General features: G+C 35.3%; 1 protein-coding gene across 1 annotated transcript; it reads right to left on the reverse strand.

Moving 5' to 3' along the window:
• Window positions 1-485: 485 nt before the first annotated feature.
• Window positions 486-6,548, reverse strand: LOC113739996 (AMSH-like ubiquitin thioesterase 1). The gene is made up of 14 exons (XM_027267452.2): window positions 6,078-6,548; window positions 4,611-4,675; window positions 4,357-4,432; window positions 4,120-4,284; window positions 3,943-4,037; window positions 3,314-3,419; window positions 3,195-3,241; window positions 2,643-3,000; window positions 2,353-2,442; window positions 2,188-2,250; window positions 2,039-2,113; window positions 1,269-1,331; window positions 922-974; window positions 486-839 (listed from the first exon to the last, which is right to left on the reverse strand). The coding sequence occupies exons 1-14, from the start codon at window positions 6,213-6,215 to the stop codon at window positions 665-667; spliced, it is 1,569 nt and encodes a 522-aa protein (XP_027123253.1). The 5' UTR covers window positions 6,216-6,548; the 3' UTR covers window positions 486-664.
• Between the last annotated feature and the right edge of the window lie 11,132 nt (window positions 6,549-17,680).

A 17,680-nucleotide genomic window follows, 5' to 3' on the forward strand; every position in this document is an offset into this window, starting at 1 on the left:
AACAGAACCACTTAAAAACGAATGTGATTTTTGTCTCTCTGGTTATGCTTTTGCTCCCTCCCCAAATGCTTCGATTCAAGTCTGGAAAGCGAAAGATCGTTAATTTAGAGACATATCAGAGGAATAATGGACCTCTCTTTAGTCCTTATCAATACCCAACAGCAACACAAGCTGTTGATCTAAATGATTAAAACAGCAACTGTTGCACATTATCCAAGCACTGATACTTCTTTTTTGCAACTACTTTGTCTCGAGAAGGAACAGAGGAATGCTTGAACCGAATCCAGTGCTGTATGCATTTCTCCAACTAGTGTGTTGCAGTCGTGAATCTGGCAAGGTACCTGTTAGATCCATTGCACCTTGTAATTCTGTGCAAGAAGGTTACTTGTGTGCTTTTCCATGATAAGTCAATTAAATTCTACTGTAAACAATTTGAAGGTTTCTATTATAAAACCAAAAAAAAAAAAATTAAATGAACGCAAGGGTACCAGAATATGAAATTCCATATTTTTTACTGCACAATTGCAAAGAAGGTAGCATATTTTACTGTTACACGAGAGTGTACTTTTACATCTCATGGATGGACCAAACACCACGGCCAAAACCAAATTCACTTATGGAGTAAATAAATTTGCAAATCAAATGAAACAATGTGTAACCGTTGTCATCGCAGATCGATTACGTCGAACTTCTGCTTAGGATTCATATAAACGTCTGTACATTGCTTGTAAATTGGGCTACCATCAGACGGAGGGTCATGAGCATGAAAACCACGTCTAGGGCATTGCCTTATGACATTCATGCCACCTGGAGTTGTTAACCGGAATATGCCATGGGTTCTGCATGATGGAAAATCTAGAGTTACTCGTAATCAAATTGAATTTCTTTAACTATCAAAGTATGTATAGCTACTACATTCACCTCAAGCCATCTTTCGGCGCCATCACAATTGCAATAGCTTCGGGCAACATGATCTGTTTAGGAAATCAATAGAGTGTAAGAACAGATTTCCAGCATCTATAGGAAGTGAAATCTTTCCAAGACAAAGGGCATTAAACTGATCAAAAACAACTCAAAAACTCGTTATATTGGTGCAAGCGTCAGAGAAGATTTTTAGGTGGAAGCATGAACAGGCATAGCATGCTAAATCCCAACTTCTCTATGCAAAATAAATAAATTTCCACAGACCAAAACAAGATGAGGAAGTAAAAATAAGAATACGGAACCGTGTAAGGATAATGATGAGGTATCTTAAGAGAGTACAAAACCTGATAAGAGTATTGAGTGTGAACATCTATCGATGACATAAAACACGATTGTGTGGGATGCGTCTGCAATAGAATAAACATCATGCAATCAATAACTCCAAAAATTATAATTGCACAAAAACTGACAAGTTGTACATGTTTAGGACATTAAAGAAGATTAACAAAAGAAACTGCCAGATCCTTGCAGCTACAAACCAAACTCTCCTTCCCCTTTTTCTGGACTCATCTTATGGAAGTGAAATGCAGCTTTAATTTTCAATTGATCTTCTTTAGTAATTGAGAACATATTAAGAAGAGCAATGAATTTTTAAAAATAGCTCTTCGAAAAAATCAACAAGTGAATACCAAAAGCAAAAAAGTTCCAGGAACGTTTATCAAATTTATTAGCTACTTGAATACTTAAAAATGAATAATGACCTCTAAAAGTTTAGGTTGAATTAATAAAATAGAACTCTTGAAGGAAAATTATCAGCTAGCAACTCCAAAGAAAAAGTTGACAGCAGAGATTTTTGTCCTTGTTCTTGAAGGTAAATACAAGTGTTCCCAAGTATCTTTCTTATATATTCTCAGACAGGTAATTCCACTACACAAAATTATATCTAGAGGAGACCTCTCAGTTAATATCTAGATGGTAATATTAATATTTGCAAATAAACGCATGCCAGGTTTTAAATTGTTGTATCAACCTAAAGCAGTCATCTGTCATTGTAATATTATGCAAAAGTTGAACAAAGTGCAACCAGACTTCAATTACCAATAATTGCGCTTACATGAATCCACCCTAAAGGGAAAAGAGATTGCTTATCCTGCACTTCAAATATTTCTTCCTCATTTGTTGTTTGACACTGCTCAGAGAAACAAGTAAATGAGAATAACATTTTAAACAGGGTTGGCAGGGGCAAATGACATTAAAACTTACCGAATCTGATGTTGATTCTTGCTTCGGGATGATAAGAGCAGTAACACTAAATCTTCGGTTTTTCTGTACACAACAAATTAAACAATGACAATAGATAATCTGTTAAGATAACAAGTAATACATGGAACATCAGGTCAACTGTGCCATTAAGTTGATGTCACATACAAGTGAACCAGCAAGAACACCACAAGTCTCCAAATTCTTGTCCGTATTTGACTTAGCCAGCCTCATAAAACTGTCCATCAATGCAGTTGACTGTCAAAACAAACATAGATAGAATAATCTACTATCAATTTCCTTATTTAATCTAACCTCCAGAGAGTTCCAACCAGGTGCCTGAGAGCACAGGTGACAACCAAACATCCCAGAAGAAATCCAAGTTTGATACAAAGGGGGGGGGGGGGGGGACACCAAAAAATTAGGGAAAAACACAAAAAGTTGATAAAGATCCTCACAATGTGCAGTTCCAGAGGAGCTTCAGCACAGATGACACCATCAGCATTAGAAGTCAGTCCGCAATCCCTGTCCACAACTGCAGGTGAAGTAGATGGGATCAAATCTTGTATCTCAGCAAGAACAGGAGGAGGAGAAGGCTGTCTGATGATTTTCGTTTGCACAGGACTTTCCATTGTTTCAAAGGAAATCAAGGAATCAGGTTCTTCAACCTGATCTTTTTTGTCATCTTTGCTTTCCAGGTCCAATGGTTTCAATTTTGATACTTCAGATTCTAAGTTGTTATCATGCTTTTTTATTGAGGTACCATCATGCACAGGCTTCTGGCCATTGCTTTCTCGTGAAATATCAGCAAATGTCCTAGATTAATTAGCATAAGCAGAAAGGACAAAAGAGACACTAATTAGAAATATGTAAGGTCCCACAAGAAAGTTTTAATCAATTTCCATTGTAAAGTTGTCATAACATAAGGATTAATTTCTTCAACCGAAATCTTACACTAATGGAGATATAATTTGAATAATAGTCGACAATAAATCCATTTGGAGCCTAACCTTGGGATCTCAACAGGTGAAAAGTCTATATTACTTGGATAGCGCACCTGCATTAAGTATGAGAGTTAAACCTTTATCGGCTTCTGAGAAATTGAAGACAAAGAAGAAAATCATCATACCCCTGTATCACTAGGTGGAGGTTGCCATTGCCCATTAAGCCCATTCGGGCCGAAAACGGAATGTCTGGAAAGAGTTTCCTCCTTTGGACGGGGAATACTTAATCTTCTACAGTAGTGATAAATGTAAGTAATGCATAATGGAGAAAAATAATTTATGGAGGCTAATACAAACATCAGACGAGCCTAAAAAAAGATGCTTATTAACATCAAAGTACACCCAAATTAGGAAAACACGGTCTCATGAACTTTTAAAATGTCTTTAAAGCATAAAAGGGTACACTAGCACAAATAAAGTTGATTCAGGAACTGTAATGTTATTCAGATGAAATTCATTTAGTACAGCAATGTGATGCAGAAATTATCAACATTTATATAAAGCATCAGAGCCGTACATATCACTTAAACCTAAAAGAGTAACACAGAATTGCAACTTCTCTGGTCCTATTTTCCATGAATATCAACAAATTATAGAAAACATTTGGAAAGAAGGAATATCTGCTTAGAGAAGTACAGAAACAGCAAGAACAAGTATATAACAAACGACAAAATACCTAGTTTTACATAAAATTTTACTACATTTTGAGGCAGCGGAACCAACAAAGCTTGTGAGTTCCTAGTAGAAGACTTACATTTGGCGAAACTGTTCATCTACTGGCTTAGTAAGAGACCATTGCTGAGTACTTGGAGCTTGATGATTGCATTGTCGAGCAACGTATGGTGAAGTCTATCAAAAGAAGACGAGAATTTCTAATAATAGTTTCTTAAATCTGAGATTTGTGATGTCCACATTATAGAGGAAGTGTTACCTTAGTCATGGCATAACTATTCAAATTTTGCTGTTTGCCAGGATGGTTAACAAGTGACAAATTCAATTGAGGCTGATAACCCCTCTGTTGTTGGTTAATGTCTTCAAGCTTCCTTTGAACAACTGGCTTAAGTTTCTCAAGCTCAGCCAAGGCATTCATTAGTTTCTGCATATAAAAAAAGACCATTGTGAGGTATAAACCCATAAAACAATTACAGGAGCAGATAAACAAGTGTACCTTCTTCAAATAAATCTTGTCACTTTGCAGAGCTGCTCTATAATCACGATGACATGGTATTGTCTCAGAGACCAAACTAGAACGCAAGAACAATGAAGGTCAATTACATGTGCCACTTCAAAATGAATTTCAGACATCCACAAACTTGAAAGCACCATTTTCCTACCATACTAGATAGCAATACATGCCAATCAGGGAACACAATACACAAAGCGACCAAATACTGACCTTAAGTCACTAAAACTCAATCTCACCTTGAATACCTTAGGAGCATAATGTACAAATCAATTATATTATCCTCTTCCCGAAAGATGTTAGCCTAAAACAACAAAAAGTGTCAGCTTTTGTTGGGTCCATTTATAGCCAAAAAAAAAAAAGGATGCGCATGCACATAAACTTCTGCTAGTTTATACAATTCGAATGCATTTGATTAACAAAGATTATGTCTTTGATAGTTCCTTTAAGAAAGAACTGAAATTCGCAAAGGATGAGACTGAAAGAACATAAGCTAATGGATAATGGATATCCAATCATATATCTAGTAAAAATTGATAATGGATTAATTTTACTAAAAAACCAGGACAGCATTATACAAGAATAATAGAGGAAATGGGAAATGGGAAATGGGAAATGGCAAGACTAGTATGACAACAGCTAGAACTGCAGTGTCGTATAAGCTCTCTTCTGTTGATTTAGTGCTTGTATACATAAATCATCAGACACTGCAAGCTCTCTCATATCTCAGGTTCTTTTATAATTGTTTCATGCCCAGTGTAGAGCTGGTTTCAAGACCATTACACATCTGACAGTGCAAACTTGAAAACAAACAAATTGACAACATGGTTGTGATTATCACAGTATATATAAGCCTTGGTCATGCTGCTTCAACCAAGTTTGAGGTTCAATTTGAACCCATGTGCAACTATCAAAGAACACGAGCAAAGGAAAAAAAATCTTTGAACTGATTTCTTAAGAAACCAATAATATTCCAATATCTTGCAAAAAAGAAACACAAAACTGAGGGTAGCCTTGAAATCCTAATATATCCTCATTTTTGCCTTCTATTTTCAAATCCGAGCTCCACTACATCCAAATTTCTTACATAATCTGTTAGCATTGCAGCCACATCAACCACTTCACTGGTATAACAAAGCATGCCTATATCAAAGTCCAACTCAAAGCACATTTCCAAAGCGACCCAGAACTAGTTTCTAACCGATAAACTATACTTAGCACCCATTTGATATGAAATATAACACGAGCATAAATACCAACAAACTCCTTCACAAACTTCCCAGAGTTGAAAAGTTCCCTACTTTATTCTAGTTATTTATCCTCTGCCTATACTACAATATCAAGTGTTTGTGCATCAAAGCTAAGACCTTGGACGAATAAATCAAGCAACCTAACCATTTCAATTTTTCAAACTCAGAACACCTTAAGCAATTCAATTTTAGAAGTATTTCAACATTCAACCTACAAGTCAAAATTGCTGAAACATCTACTCTTCTTTGACTAGTCCTAAAAACTCTAGCTAATCATAATTTTGCTCCTAAATATGCAAGTCTCCAGCTGAAATGCAAGCAAGTTCTCCGCAGAATTCCGCTAATGTGTAAATTAATGCATAATTCACCAAAAAATAAATAAATAGGATTATAAGTTGTTGTTGTTTCTAATTGTCCCGTTACTGGCATAATCATACTCATGGGTGCATAGTTCACCTGCTTGAGGACATTATCGGCGATGCGATAATAGAATCCCAGAGCGATTCGATTGTTGACGTCGAGTTTCCGAGCACTGGAGGCGATGTTGATCCTCACCGCCGCCGTCGACGACGATGACGACGACCGAGTCAACATGCTTCTGCGACTTCACTATTTACCTTTCTTTTCTATTATTGGGTTATGGGGGAATCGTTGGTGGGCAAGGGTGAAAAGCATGTTCAGGGTCGGATCGGAGAGTTCTGGTGGGCTATGTACCCGATTTCTCAGCGGCGGAGCTCCAGATCGCTCTAAACGGCAGAGCTGGGGGAGTATTTGGGCTGCGACAGGTCAGCAAAGACGTAGAAGGGTAAAAATGGGTCACAAAAGATTACGTACAACAGACAATAAGCAAGAATCAAACCAAGAAATTCTTAAAATCATAAATCACTCAAAAAAAAAAACCCAAGAAACCTCGTCAGCATAAATCACTCTCACAACGACGGCCCAAAAAAAAATCACTCAAACAATAACCCAAAAAAAAAAAGAAAAAAAAAAACCCCAGGAAAGCCTCGCCATCATAAATCACTCAAACAATAACAATAAAAAATGGGTTAATTTCACATACCTCCCCTGAGGTTTTTAACAATTGCAGAAAACTTCCCTCAATTTCTAAAAATTATACCTACCTCCCCTATTTTCACTATTTAAGTAACATTCTAGACCCAAAAGGTTATACTTTTTTCCAAAATTCTTATAATGCCCTTGAATTATAATTCACAACAAAAATGTAAAGAAAAAAAATAGTTTACAGTTTCTATTTCATTTATCTTTATTTCTTACAACTATTACCTACTTATCGACATCTAAATCACCACTAAATAAACACTTATTTTTGTTCTAATGTTCCGCTTTTACCTAAAAATTTCTGATGCAGACCATTGTATCAACTATAAATGCTACATCATATACCCAAAAACTTATCTACAATTTTATAACAATATCAGATTTTACTTAATATACTACAATATTCATCAATATTCCTAAATTTCAATTCCATGGGTGCCACCTTTTTAATACAAAATAATCTAAACCATCACTACTAATATCAGTATCCAATATATTCCATTGGCACAAAGTTCAAAATCTATCAAATTCTCTCTATAGGAATAATATCAATAATTGTAAATAAAAAAATTGAACCACAATGCAGTTATAAATATATATCAAAAACACTTTTTTCCATGATAACCATAACAGTATAACCTATATTTAGTTCCTATTCCACTTCTTATCCTTAATTTTAATTTTTTATCACTGTCACTATCTTTATCTCCATCTAATTTGATAAAGAAATTAACACTCAACTTGTTATTTGACAATTTCAATTTGCTAATACCTATCAAAATTTGGAAACAAAAATGGGCGCAAGGAAATTATTTACTAATAATAGAAAATCAAGAATTGGGAATAGATACCAAGATATATAAATATCGGTGGATTAATGTGTATGGCGATTTTATTATTAGCGATAGTACACATTTGGTTGATAATAATAAATAAATGAGTTTAAAAGAAAAATAGATATATGAGGAAGAGAATAAATAGTTAATAGAAAAAATTGTGGTTTGAATTATTGGTTAATAATAGATGAGAGAGTTTTAATATTTGATAGAGTTTTTGACAATTAATAAAGAGCATTATTGTTTTTTTATCACAATAAGAGGGTCTTTGTAATTATGTAAACTTCAAGGGAGTCGAGTGAAATTGTCGAAAACCTCAGAGAAAGTTTCTTAAATTATCCCATAAAAAATATTTAAATTAAGCTACCCGTTGGTGGTGCAACTTGGAAAAAAGAAAAAAAGGTCCAGGCAGTCACATACGTGCATAAGAAAAAACCCAGAGTCCCAGACAACTTACTTGCCCTTTCCCTCGTTGCAGCCATGGACTCTGGCATAAGTACATTCTTCTTCTCCTCTCCTTTTTTTCTGTTTGTCTTTGGTTAATTTTTATTTCTTATTTTATTTTGTTTGGAGTTTTTAGATGATGAAGGCGGAAATGGCGATGATCTTGAGAATCTTGTTGGTCACCAGGTTAGTTCATCCGAAAAGAGTTTAATTTTTTAAATTTAGTTGTATATGAATTTTGATCAGGTCTAGTCTTGTCAATCACAGCTTCATCACGGGAAATCAGATGGCGAAGAATGAATTTCAATTTGATATCTTGGACCCCGCACATATACAACTCAACTTCTGTACAATGCACAGAAACCTTCGAACCCTACTACAAGATTATAGTTCTGTCCATGAGGCCACTCAACAAGTCTATGAGGACATTGAAAATATGAAGAAAGTAGCAAGAATCCTCCCACCTGGACTATATTTTCAAAAACATTGGGTTTATGTTTTCAAATTTTGACATTGAGGTTTGATTATTTGCTTAAGAAAAAATTAATGGAAGAAATCAAACATGCAATCCCATGTGGCAATTAACAAATCAATGGGTGTGATAGTTTCAAAGGTAGATGACGTAAGGTTGGTACATTTACTCTTAAGGGAATAGAGAATAGACAAAAGGGGATACTTTCATTATAATTGCTAGCACATATACTTTCACGCAGCAAAAGGAGATACGTTTAGAGAAAATGACTTGTTTCATCCCTCACATTTCGTAAAAATATTTTTTTCGTCCATCACTTTTAAAATGGAGCAAATTTGTCCTTAACATTTAAAAATTAAAACTATTATATCCCTGAATCTAATTTTCAATCTGAATCAAATCATCCAATAACCCAGTAATAAATTTCAAAAATAAAATTGACAGATCACTCGGTCAATTTCATCATATTTACATGACATTTATTAAACCAAAAAAATTTATAACATAAAAGACCATTTTTTGTCTTGGAATAGTAGAGTTTTTTTTTTTTGTAAATCTTTTCATGCACTATTAGTATTTTCGATTGCGAATCTAGATGTGTATCATAAATATAAATTTTAACATTTAAATTTAAATTAAAATGATATGACGGTACATAAAATCGTCAGTGTATACAATGATAATGTAGGAAAGATTAATTTTTCTTTTTTATGTTATAATTTTTTATTTTTTATTTTTAGGTTCATTAAATTTCACATGAATATCAAGTTGAGTTAATCAAATGATCTACCAATTACACTCCCAAAATTTGTAATCAGGTTGATTGGTGATTTGATTCAGATTGAAATTTGGGTTCAGAGATATAATAACTTCAGTTTTTAAATGTCAAGAACGAAATTGTTTTGTTTTAAAAGTGAGAGACAAAAAGAATATTTTTATAAAATGTGAAGGATGAAACCGATCATTTTTCCATACTTTTATTAGTATAATTTACATTGATGATATATATATATATATATATATATATATATATATATAAGATTTATTATATATTTGGAAGACTAAATCAAAAAATCTTCTCACTTCATATGACTAAACTGAAGTCTTTAATTCAAATTGAGATTTTGTGTTAGGGACCAAATTGATACTTTCAGAGTATGTCAAAGGACCAAATAAAACGTTTCCAATTTAACTCAATTAAATTGAGATTTTGGAGTTCAAAGGGCTAAACGAAATTTACCAATGGCCAAACTAGTTAGTTGACTTTCTTTAATAGTCATATTATGTAGGTCCCAAACTTTTATTACTGCCATTGAATAGAGCACTTGGTTTCTAGTTTATGGGTTACGTTTACGGTGGAAACTTCACTTTTCTACCCATAATAGGCAGAAGCAATGCAAGGAGGCCAACTGTGCTCTGTGGGGACTAGGCCAGTCAAAACTTGGCTCGAACTCGATCAACACAAGTTCGAGCAGAGCTCGAGCCGTTCGTTAATACAAACGAGGTGAGCTCGAGTCTTCGTTTCTTAGGCTCGATAGCTCGACGAGCCGCTCGTTAGGCTCGAGTAAATGTGAAATTATAAAAATACCCCTGAATCAATTAAAATTTACAACTTATTTTGTTTCTCACTTCCTCTATTAGGTTACCTAATTTTCCTTCCTCACTTTCTCCAATCGAACTTCTTCCTCCACCGACTGTCCTAGCTGCCAAACTCCTAATTCGTACTTCCGCAACCATCATCTCTGCTAGCTCCACCTCCACCACTTCCGCCAGCTCCTCAGCAACCTCCAAGCTTTCTCTGCTGACTGTCCCAAGTCCCAAGTCCCAAGTCCCAAACTCCTAATTCCCATTTCCGCCATGCTATCTCTGCTAGCTCCATCTCCACCACTTCCGCCAGCTCCACTTCAGCAACCTCCAAGCCACGCAAGAAGTTGAGTTTCTTTGTTTTCTTTCATCACAAAAAAATGAACAAGTCAAAGCAGCAAACCTGTGCAAGGCTTCTTCCTTCAATAGCGAAGAACAGGGCCAAAGCTTTGCTTTGTCTCACCACCTGGAGAGGCTTCTTCACCCGGTCTTAGATATCTAGCCGATGTCTTCTCACTCTGTCTTGCTTTTTTTATTTTCCTTCTCTTTAACAACGAAGTTGCTAGGAAAAGTTCTAGGTCCGGGGAGGGCTGATGGCTCTCGTGAATATGAGTGGAAGAAATTTAGAGTCATCTTCAAAGAAGTTAGGCAAACCAAGTAGTGGCAGACAAACATTTGAAGTAGTGGCAGACAAACCAAGCAATGGACTATTTTTTTGCTGGTTTCTTTTGCTGGACTATCTTTTGTTTCTTTTGTAGACAAACTCAAGCTGATTTCAAGCTCCTAACGAGCCAGAAATCTAGCTAAATTCGAGCAAAACACGAGCTAGAAAATTGAGCGAAACTCAAGTTGCTCGCAAGCCAGAATTCGAGTTAGGCTCGCGAGCCGTAAGCGAGTTGATCTCGAACTTGTCTTTTCCTAAATTGAGCCGACCTTGAGCTTCATTATACGAACTTGACGAGCTCGAGTTTGAACTCGAGCTGGCACATAAATAAACCTAACTCGACTTTATAATTTTAAAACTCGACTCGACTCGACTCATTTGCACCCCTAGTGGGGACGCACAAAGAAGGATATCTGGGCACTACTAGAGAATGACAGTCGTGCGTGGATGAAAAATGTAATATATTTTAAAATCACAACAAAAGTACTCTTAAAAATTTGTTTATCATCTAATGCCCAATACTTATATTTGATAAATTAAAACAGTTAATTAAATATTCTATTATAATATAAACAACTATATGTCATTGAGTTGATTGAATAATATTTTCTTTTTCTTTTTTTGGCATTTCAACTAGTTGTCAATTAAGTTTTAATTGAAATAAAGATTTTATAATTATTTAAATTATTCAATAAAATTATCAATTTAAGATGAACATAAATATAAATACATTAAATTGTATTATTGAAATATTTGATTTAATATGAAGGAAAGATAAGAAGAAATAGCAAGAAATTTTTTAAGAATTCATGTGAGTACTTTATATTGGTAATCACGTTTACTTGTTATTGTAATCACCATACCTAATCATAACCGATTGAAACTCATATCCACAGGTCGTGCAACGATTTTGTGTTATACTGTTTACAATTAAACTTACTATATACTCAAATTAAAATTCTCTTTTTTCTACTAATTTTTTTTAATATGATTTATGTGTTATCATTTGTTTGTAATTAATTTAATGAAAGAGCGAATTGCGCGAAATATCACTAAACTATTTCAAAGTGTCGGTTCTGATCACTAAACTTTTTTATTAGTGCGAAATGTCACTGAACGAGTAAATCTGCACCGTTTTGGTCACTCCGTATATTTGTGCCGTTAGGAGAGACGGAAATCAACTTTTTGAGGGGCAAATTCGTCTGCACAATTGTTAAAAAAATTATGCCCTCATTCTTCTTCACCCACAACCACCCATTACCTACATTGCCACCCATCGCCATCACCTCCACCTCTACTCTCCTTCCTCTGCCTTTTTCTTTTCTTCTTCCTCCTCCTTCCTCTTCCACCATTTGCAACAAAGAACACCCTTTATCGTTACTTACCTTTCCCAACTGTAAATAAAACATGAGATGGAAAGCCAATCTTCATGGTAGGGACCTTGGCATAATCTGAAAAATGACTGCCTGGGCATTTCCATACGAGTAAACTGTGCTTCCACTAACAAAGGTTTCCTTCTCGTCTTTCCCGTGTTGACCAATGCAATAAATAAGTCCAGTTAGCATTTCACTAACAGATTCAGGATTGACACAACTGCTGTAGAAGGTACTCCATATTCTAACAGATGCATATTTCATGTTCAAAGTTGAACTTTCCATCAGACTCTTGTGATTTTGTGCCCAAATCTGAGATGGGTTTACCAACTATTTTGGAATCTCTGATTTGTTGGATAGGTTAAAACTTCTCTGAGATGGGAGATTTTCTCATTGCCTAATCTTTGAAATCTTGAGGAAAAAAACCAACTCTTGAACCCTCATTCTTCAAAATCAGTAAGATGTTTACACCAGCTTCCTTGAAAAGAGACCTTGCACCCTCATTCTTTAAGATCTGAGCAAATGCATCTAGGGAGCTTTTGTACTTCTGCATAAAAGCAGATTCCAAAGTTAAACTTCAAACCCACCATGTTAAACCCTTAAATAAGAAAAAGGGTTTTCTTCTTTTCTGCATAATGGGACAAAAATTATTTCCTAAGAAGCAATTAGGTTGAATAAGTTCTGGTGTATGAAAAAAGGGAAAATAAAGACAAGAGGAAGGCAATCCCCTTCCCAAATGTTAAAAAGGAGAAAAAAAGGAAAAGGAATCAAGAGTATCTAAAATCTAAAAGAAGCCAGTCCCCACATCCCAAATCCCAATTTCCAATTTTTACCGTTTGGAGCTGGTGCTCTGTGGTTTTGTTACAAATGGTGAAAGAATACAAAAATCAAGACTGGGCAGTGGGTAACTGAAAGAGGCAGAGAGTCAGAGACCAATTTCCAATTGAAAAATAGTGCCTGCATTTTTTGGTTGAAGTTTGACGGTGCCGCCATTCAAATCGGCCATCTCCTTTATGTCTTTGCCGAATACGAACCATTGATTATGTAAAAGCTTCAAGGAAAAGGCTGTGCAGACGAATTTGCCCCTTAAAAAGTTGATTTCCGTCTCTCCTAACGGTACAAATACATAGAGTGACCAAAATGGTACAAATTTACTAGTTCGGTGACATTTTGCGCTAATAAAAGAGTGTAGTGACCAGAACCGGCACTTTGAAATAGTTTCGTGACATTTCGCGCAATTCGCTCTTAATGAAAAGATGCTCTTTAGGGTAAATGATATGTTTTGACAATGTGGATTACTTTTAAGGATTTTAATGAGATTTATAACACATTTTTATGCATTTAATCTAATTCACATTTTTATTTCATTTGAAATATAAAGGGACCATATTGATTAAATTTTCAAATATAAGGGACCAAAAAATATAAAGTCAAACTTTTGACTAATTTTAACTTGATTTTGACAGTTAGATATTGTAGTTTTCTATTAATTGTCCTCAGTTTGCCTAAAATAAAAAATTTGGGACCATATTTTATTTGGTCAAAATATCAGGAACTAGTTTAACTCATAAACCAAATGTTGGGGGACCAAAATTGCACATCTTCCTTTATTTTAATTATGTTTGATATCCTAACTCTTCATTTCATATTTATGCTTCAATTATTTCAAATATCAAACTCAATTAAAAAAATAAAAACTACTACAATATTTGTTTTGGCATGTACAAAATTCACTAAATAATGTTAAAAATTTCACCTATTTTCTATTACAATAATTTCGTCTATCATTTCATACATTTGTTTTCCACATTTCTTTGACATTCACTTTTTCGCTCTTTACTATTCATTGGGAACTGTATCTCGGTTGAAGTGTTCACAAAATATTTTCTAAGTAATAGACATTAGATGATGAACAAATTTTTAAGAGGGCTTTTATTGCAATTTTAAAATTTATTGCATTGTTTCATTCAAGCACAACCGACTTTCTCTTGTGCTCGGTACATTATTTCTCTGCCTGTCTTTGTGTGTCCCCATAGAACACAGTTGGTCTCCTTGCATTGCTTCTGCCTACTATGGGCAGAAAAGTGAATTTTTCACCATAAACATAACCCTAGTTTGTGAATGTCCTATTTAACACCACATATGAATCTGTGTTTGTTGTGTTGTTTAGTTTCTAGTGGTTCAAAATATCTTTACCATAAAAATGTCAGAAACTACTACACCATTTTATATAATTTACTTGAGACTACAAGAAGAGAAGAATAAGGGGAGAGAATAGACAAAAGACTACAAAAGTTCATTTGTCTATGCTCTATAATTCTTTTGCTTTATTGTCTAGAAATCTCTAGCTTTCACATGCGTCCACTATCTGATAAAAAATGACAAAACATTCCTTTTTCAATTCTTTCTTTCTTTTTCTGTTTTTCCTGAATATTTCTTGCTGCTAACCATTACGGATCCCTGGATTATTTCTAGAGTATCACTACTCTATCTTGAGCTGTTTATCTGTCATTTCATAAACTCATTAAATTGGCTAGCATTTCTGGGCATATGGTATTAGTGTTTTCATTTAGACATGCAATCCTAATCGAACGACAATGCTTATGGCCCTCCCATCTACTATTTTCATTAACGAAACAAGAAACTGGTGGTCTGTCACGTATCTAAGTACGGCAGAAAAAGCTTATTATAATTGCTAGCATATGTACTTTCACGCACAAAAGGAAAAAGAAAAAAAATTAAGCCAACAAAAATGTAAGCGCACTCCAGCATTGCAAGCCAAAAAAGCCACTCCAGCATTACAACAATAACAGTCTCCAAGACCAGAGTACTTGTTCATCTATTGTAATATCCCAATTAGAAGCCATTACAAGTCTGTTGTGTCGGTTGTTAGTCATGGAATCCACGTAAGCAATTGTATAGATAGTGACCGACATATAGTAGTGACCGACAATTGCTTTGTATAAATAAGGGAATTAGAGAAAGGCTTGATAGTTGATTCTTGATGTAACTACTTCTTATCCTCTCAATAAAAATTCTCTCTCTTCTTACCCAATTTCTTCTTCTTTCCCTTTTCTCTTTCTTCAACCCTCCATCGAGTCATTACAAGATGGTATCAGAGCTACCTTTTCTCGGCCTGATCTGAGGTAGGTAGTTCCACTATGGCGGAAGGAACTAGATTGAAAGGTCTAGAGGAACAACTCAAAAGGCAGGAAATCAGAACCTAAGGAATAATAGATAGCTGGATTGCGGCAGAGAAGCAATTGAGGGATGTGATGGCGGCTGATCGGCAACATTTGGAAGAGAAAATCGAATCTTCCAACAATGAATTGAAGAACTTAATTGCAGCTCTATCCAATCAATTCGGAGCTACGATGAGGACGGTTCATGGTGATAGAGGAATTTTGCAGACATCTATAGGGTATTCAGACAAGCAAAATCACTTGGGGCATACCGAAGAAAATTTCGGAGGAAATAGGCAGTTTTTGCAATTGGCCATTCCAAGAATGGAATTCATAGTCATTGATGGAGGAAACCTGAGGGAATGGATCCGAAAAAGTCAAAAATATTTCCATACATTCCATATTCCCGATTCTCAGAAGATGGATATGGTAGAGATATTCTTGGAAGGAAAGGCAGACATTTGGTATTAGGGGTTCAAAATCAGCAGGGGAGTGACCAATTGGGAAAATTTTACTGTGGAACTCATTAAAAGGTTCGAAAACGTGAAGCAAATGGATCTTGTGGAAGAATTTAACAAGCTGCAACAAACTTCCACCGTCCAAGCATATCAGGAGAAGTTTGAGGAATTGATGGCCGAAGTGGTGATTGTGGCACCATCCCTTCCAGAGTCTTTTTACATTTCCTGTTTTCTTAGCGAATTGAACGATGAGATCAGGTCGACGGTAAAGATACATGACATAGGTTCTTTGAGTGAAGTCTTTAAAAAAGCTAAACTCCAAGAATCTGCAAATAAGGCTTATGCCAAGAAGTATAGGCCCAGTAGCAAAATTGCTACTTTCCCATCAACGAGCAGTAGGGGAAGGAATTTCAAAGGCGGGGGAGCCTCAACTCTATCGGGTGACCCAAACAGGAAATCGGAACCATTTTCTTTTAAGAAAATCACCCTAGCAGAGATTCAACATAGGAGGGCAAAGGGGTTATGTTTCAGATGTGGCGAGAAGTACGCTCCTAATCATAAATGTGGGAATAAGGAGGTGCACTTGCTGGTGGTGGATGAGGTTGTTGAGACAGTAGGAGGAAATGATTGAGGAAGAGATTAAATACCAAGGAAGGAAAACTGAAAATCATGTTGAACTCACCCTACACTCTATTCCAGGAATTATGGTGCAAAACACCATCAAGGTGCGAGGAGATTGGTTGGGCAATAAGGTTTCAATCCTGGTAGATAGGGGCAGTTCCCATAGTTTTATTAAGGCTTCAGTAGCCTTTCAACATCCTGAGTTGATCAGGAAAATTAAGCCCTTTAGGGTGAAGGTTGTAACATCCCGAATATTAGGAGGTTGGTTATGAAGAAAATATTAAAGTGCATTTCTTTGGGTTGATTTAAAACCTAATTTTGTTTTAAAAAGACTAGAAACCCTAATATTGTAGCCCAAAACCCTAGTTTACTTGTGACTAATAGGTTTTCCTAAATCTCTCATATTTTAATTGAAACCCTAATTTTAAATTACTGGAATTGGAAAATTCCTCACGTTTTCTTAAAAATTTCTTTTTATTTGAAAATTATCATTTATTAAAACCCTACTATCCAATTATTCCATGATAAGTGTAAATAAACCTAGAAAATAAGGTTTTATTCTTCGGTTTCAAGTTTGGAGCAAAATTAGGGTTTTCGCGATTTTCTGCCGGATGAATTTTCGGTACGAAGCAAGGACCAAATTGGGTGATTAAAAGTGACTTTTAAGTGAGAAATAATATGTGAGTAGTAGCAATGATATAAGGTTAGTGAATGAGAAGTAAAAATCCTAGTACGTGAGTTTTAAGAAAAACGGCGCGAACCGGCGGGTCCCGCGCATTACCGATTGAACGCACTGCTTGACCACCATTTTTCTTACCCAACAAGTTTGTTGACTTTGTACATAATATCTTCTTATATTGTAGCAGCCTTGACCGAAATTAGTGGCCAAGAAAGGTAAGAAAGAAAGAGAAAAAGAAAGGGTGGTGGTGGTGACACTTGTCACCACCTCATGGCTTCTTAACCAAGACCATTAGTAACCATTTAAATCCAACACTTAGCAATTTCTTCTTCATTTCTGCTGGGCTGGCTGAGAACAACAAGGAGAGAAACTCCAAAGGAAAATCTTTCATTTCATCTCCAAATCCAACAAATAAGTGAGGAATCGAGCAAAGTAAACCGATTAAACTTGTTTTCTAGTGACTAGCTAGTGAGTTGTGGAGTGATTCTTGAGGGGGAGAGCTTGTGCTACTCTTGGTGACTTTTATTCAAGGTAAGAGAGTTTATCTCTCCAAGTTTTATTTCTAATCTTGTTATATTAAGCCTAGTAACTTGATTTTATGGTGAGATTATGGATGATGAGCATGTTTTAGTAGTTTTCCCCAATTTATTTGATGCACTAGGGCTTATGGAAATTCTGCCCAAA

The sequence above is a fragment of the Coffea arabica genome, chromosome 4c (genome assembly GCF_036785885.1).
Source record: "Coffea arabica cultivar ET-39 chromosome 4c, Coffea Arabica ET-39 HiFi, whole genome shotgun sequence".
Lineage (NCBI taxonomy): Eukaryota > Viridiplantae > Streptophyta > Magnoliopsida > Gentianales > Rubiaceae > Coffea > Coffea arabica.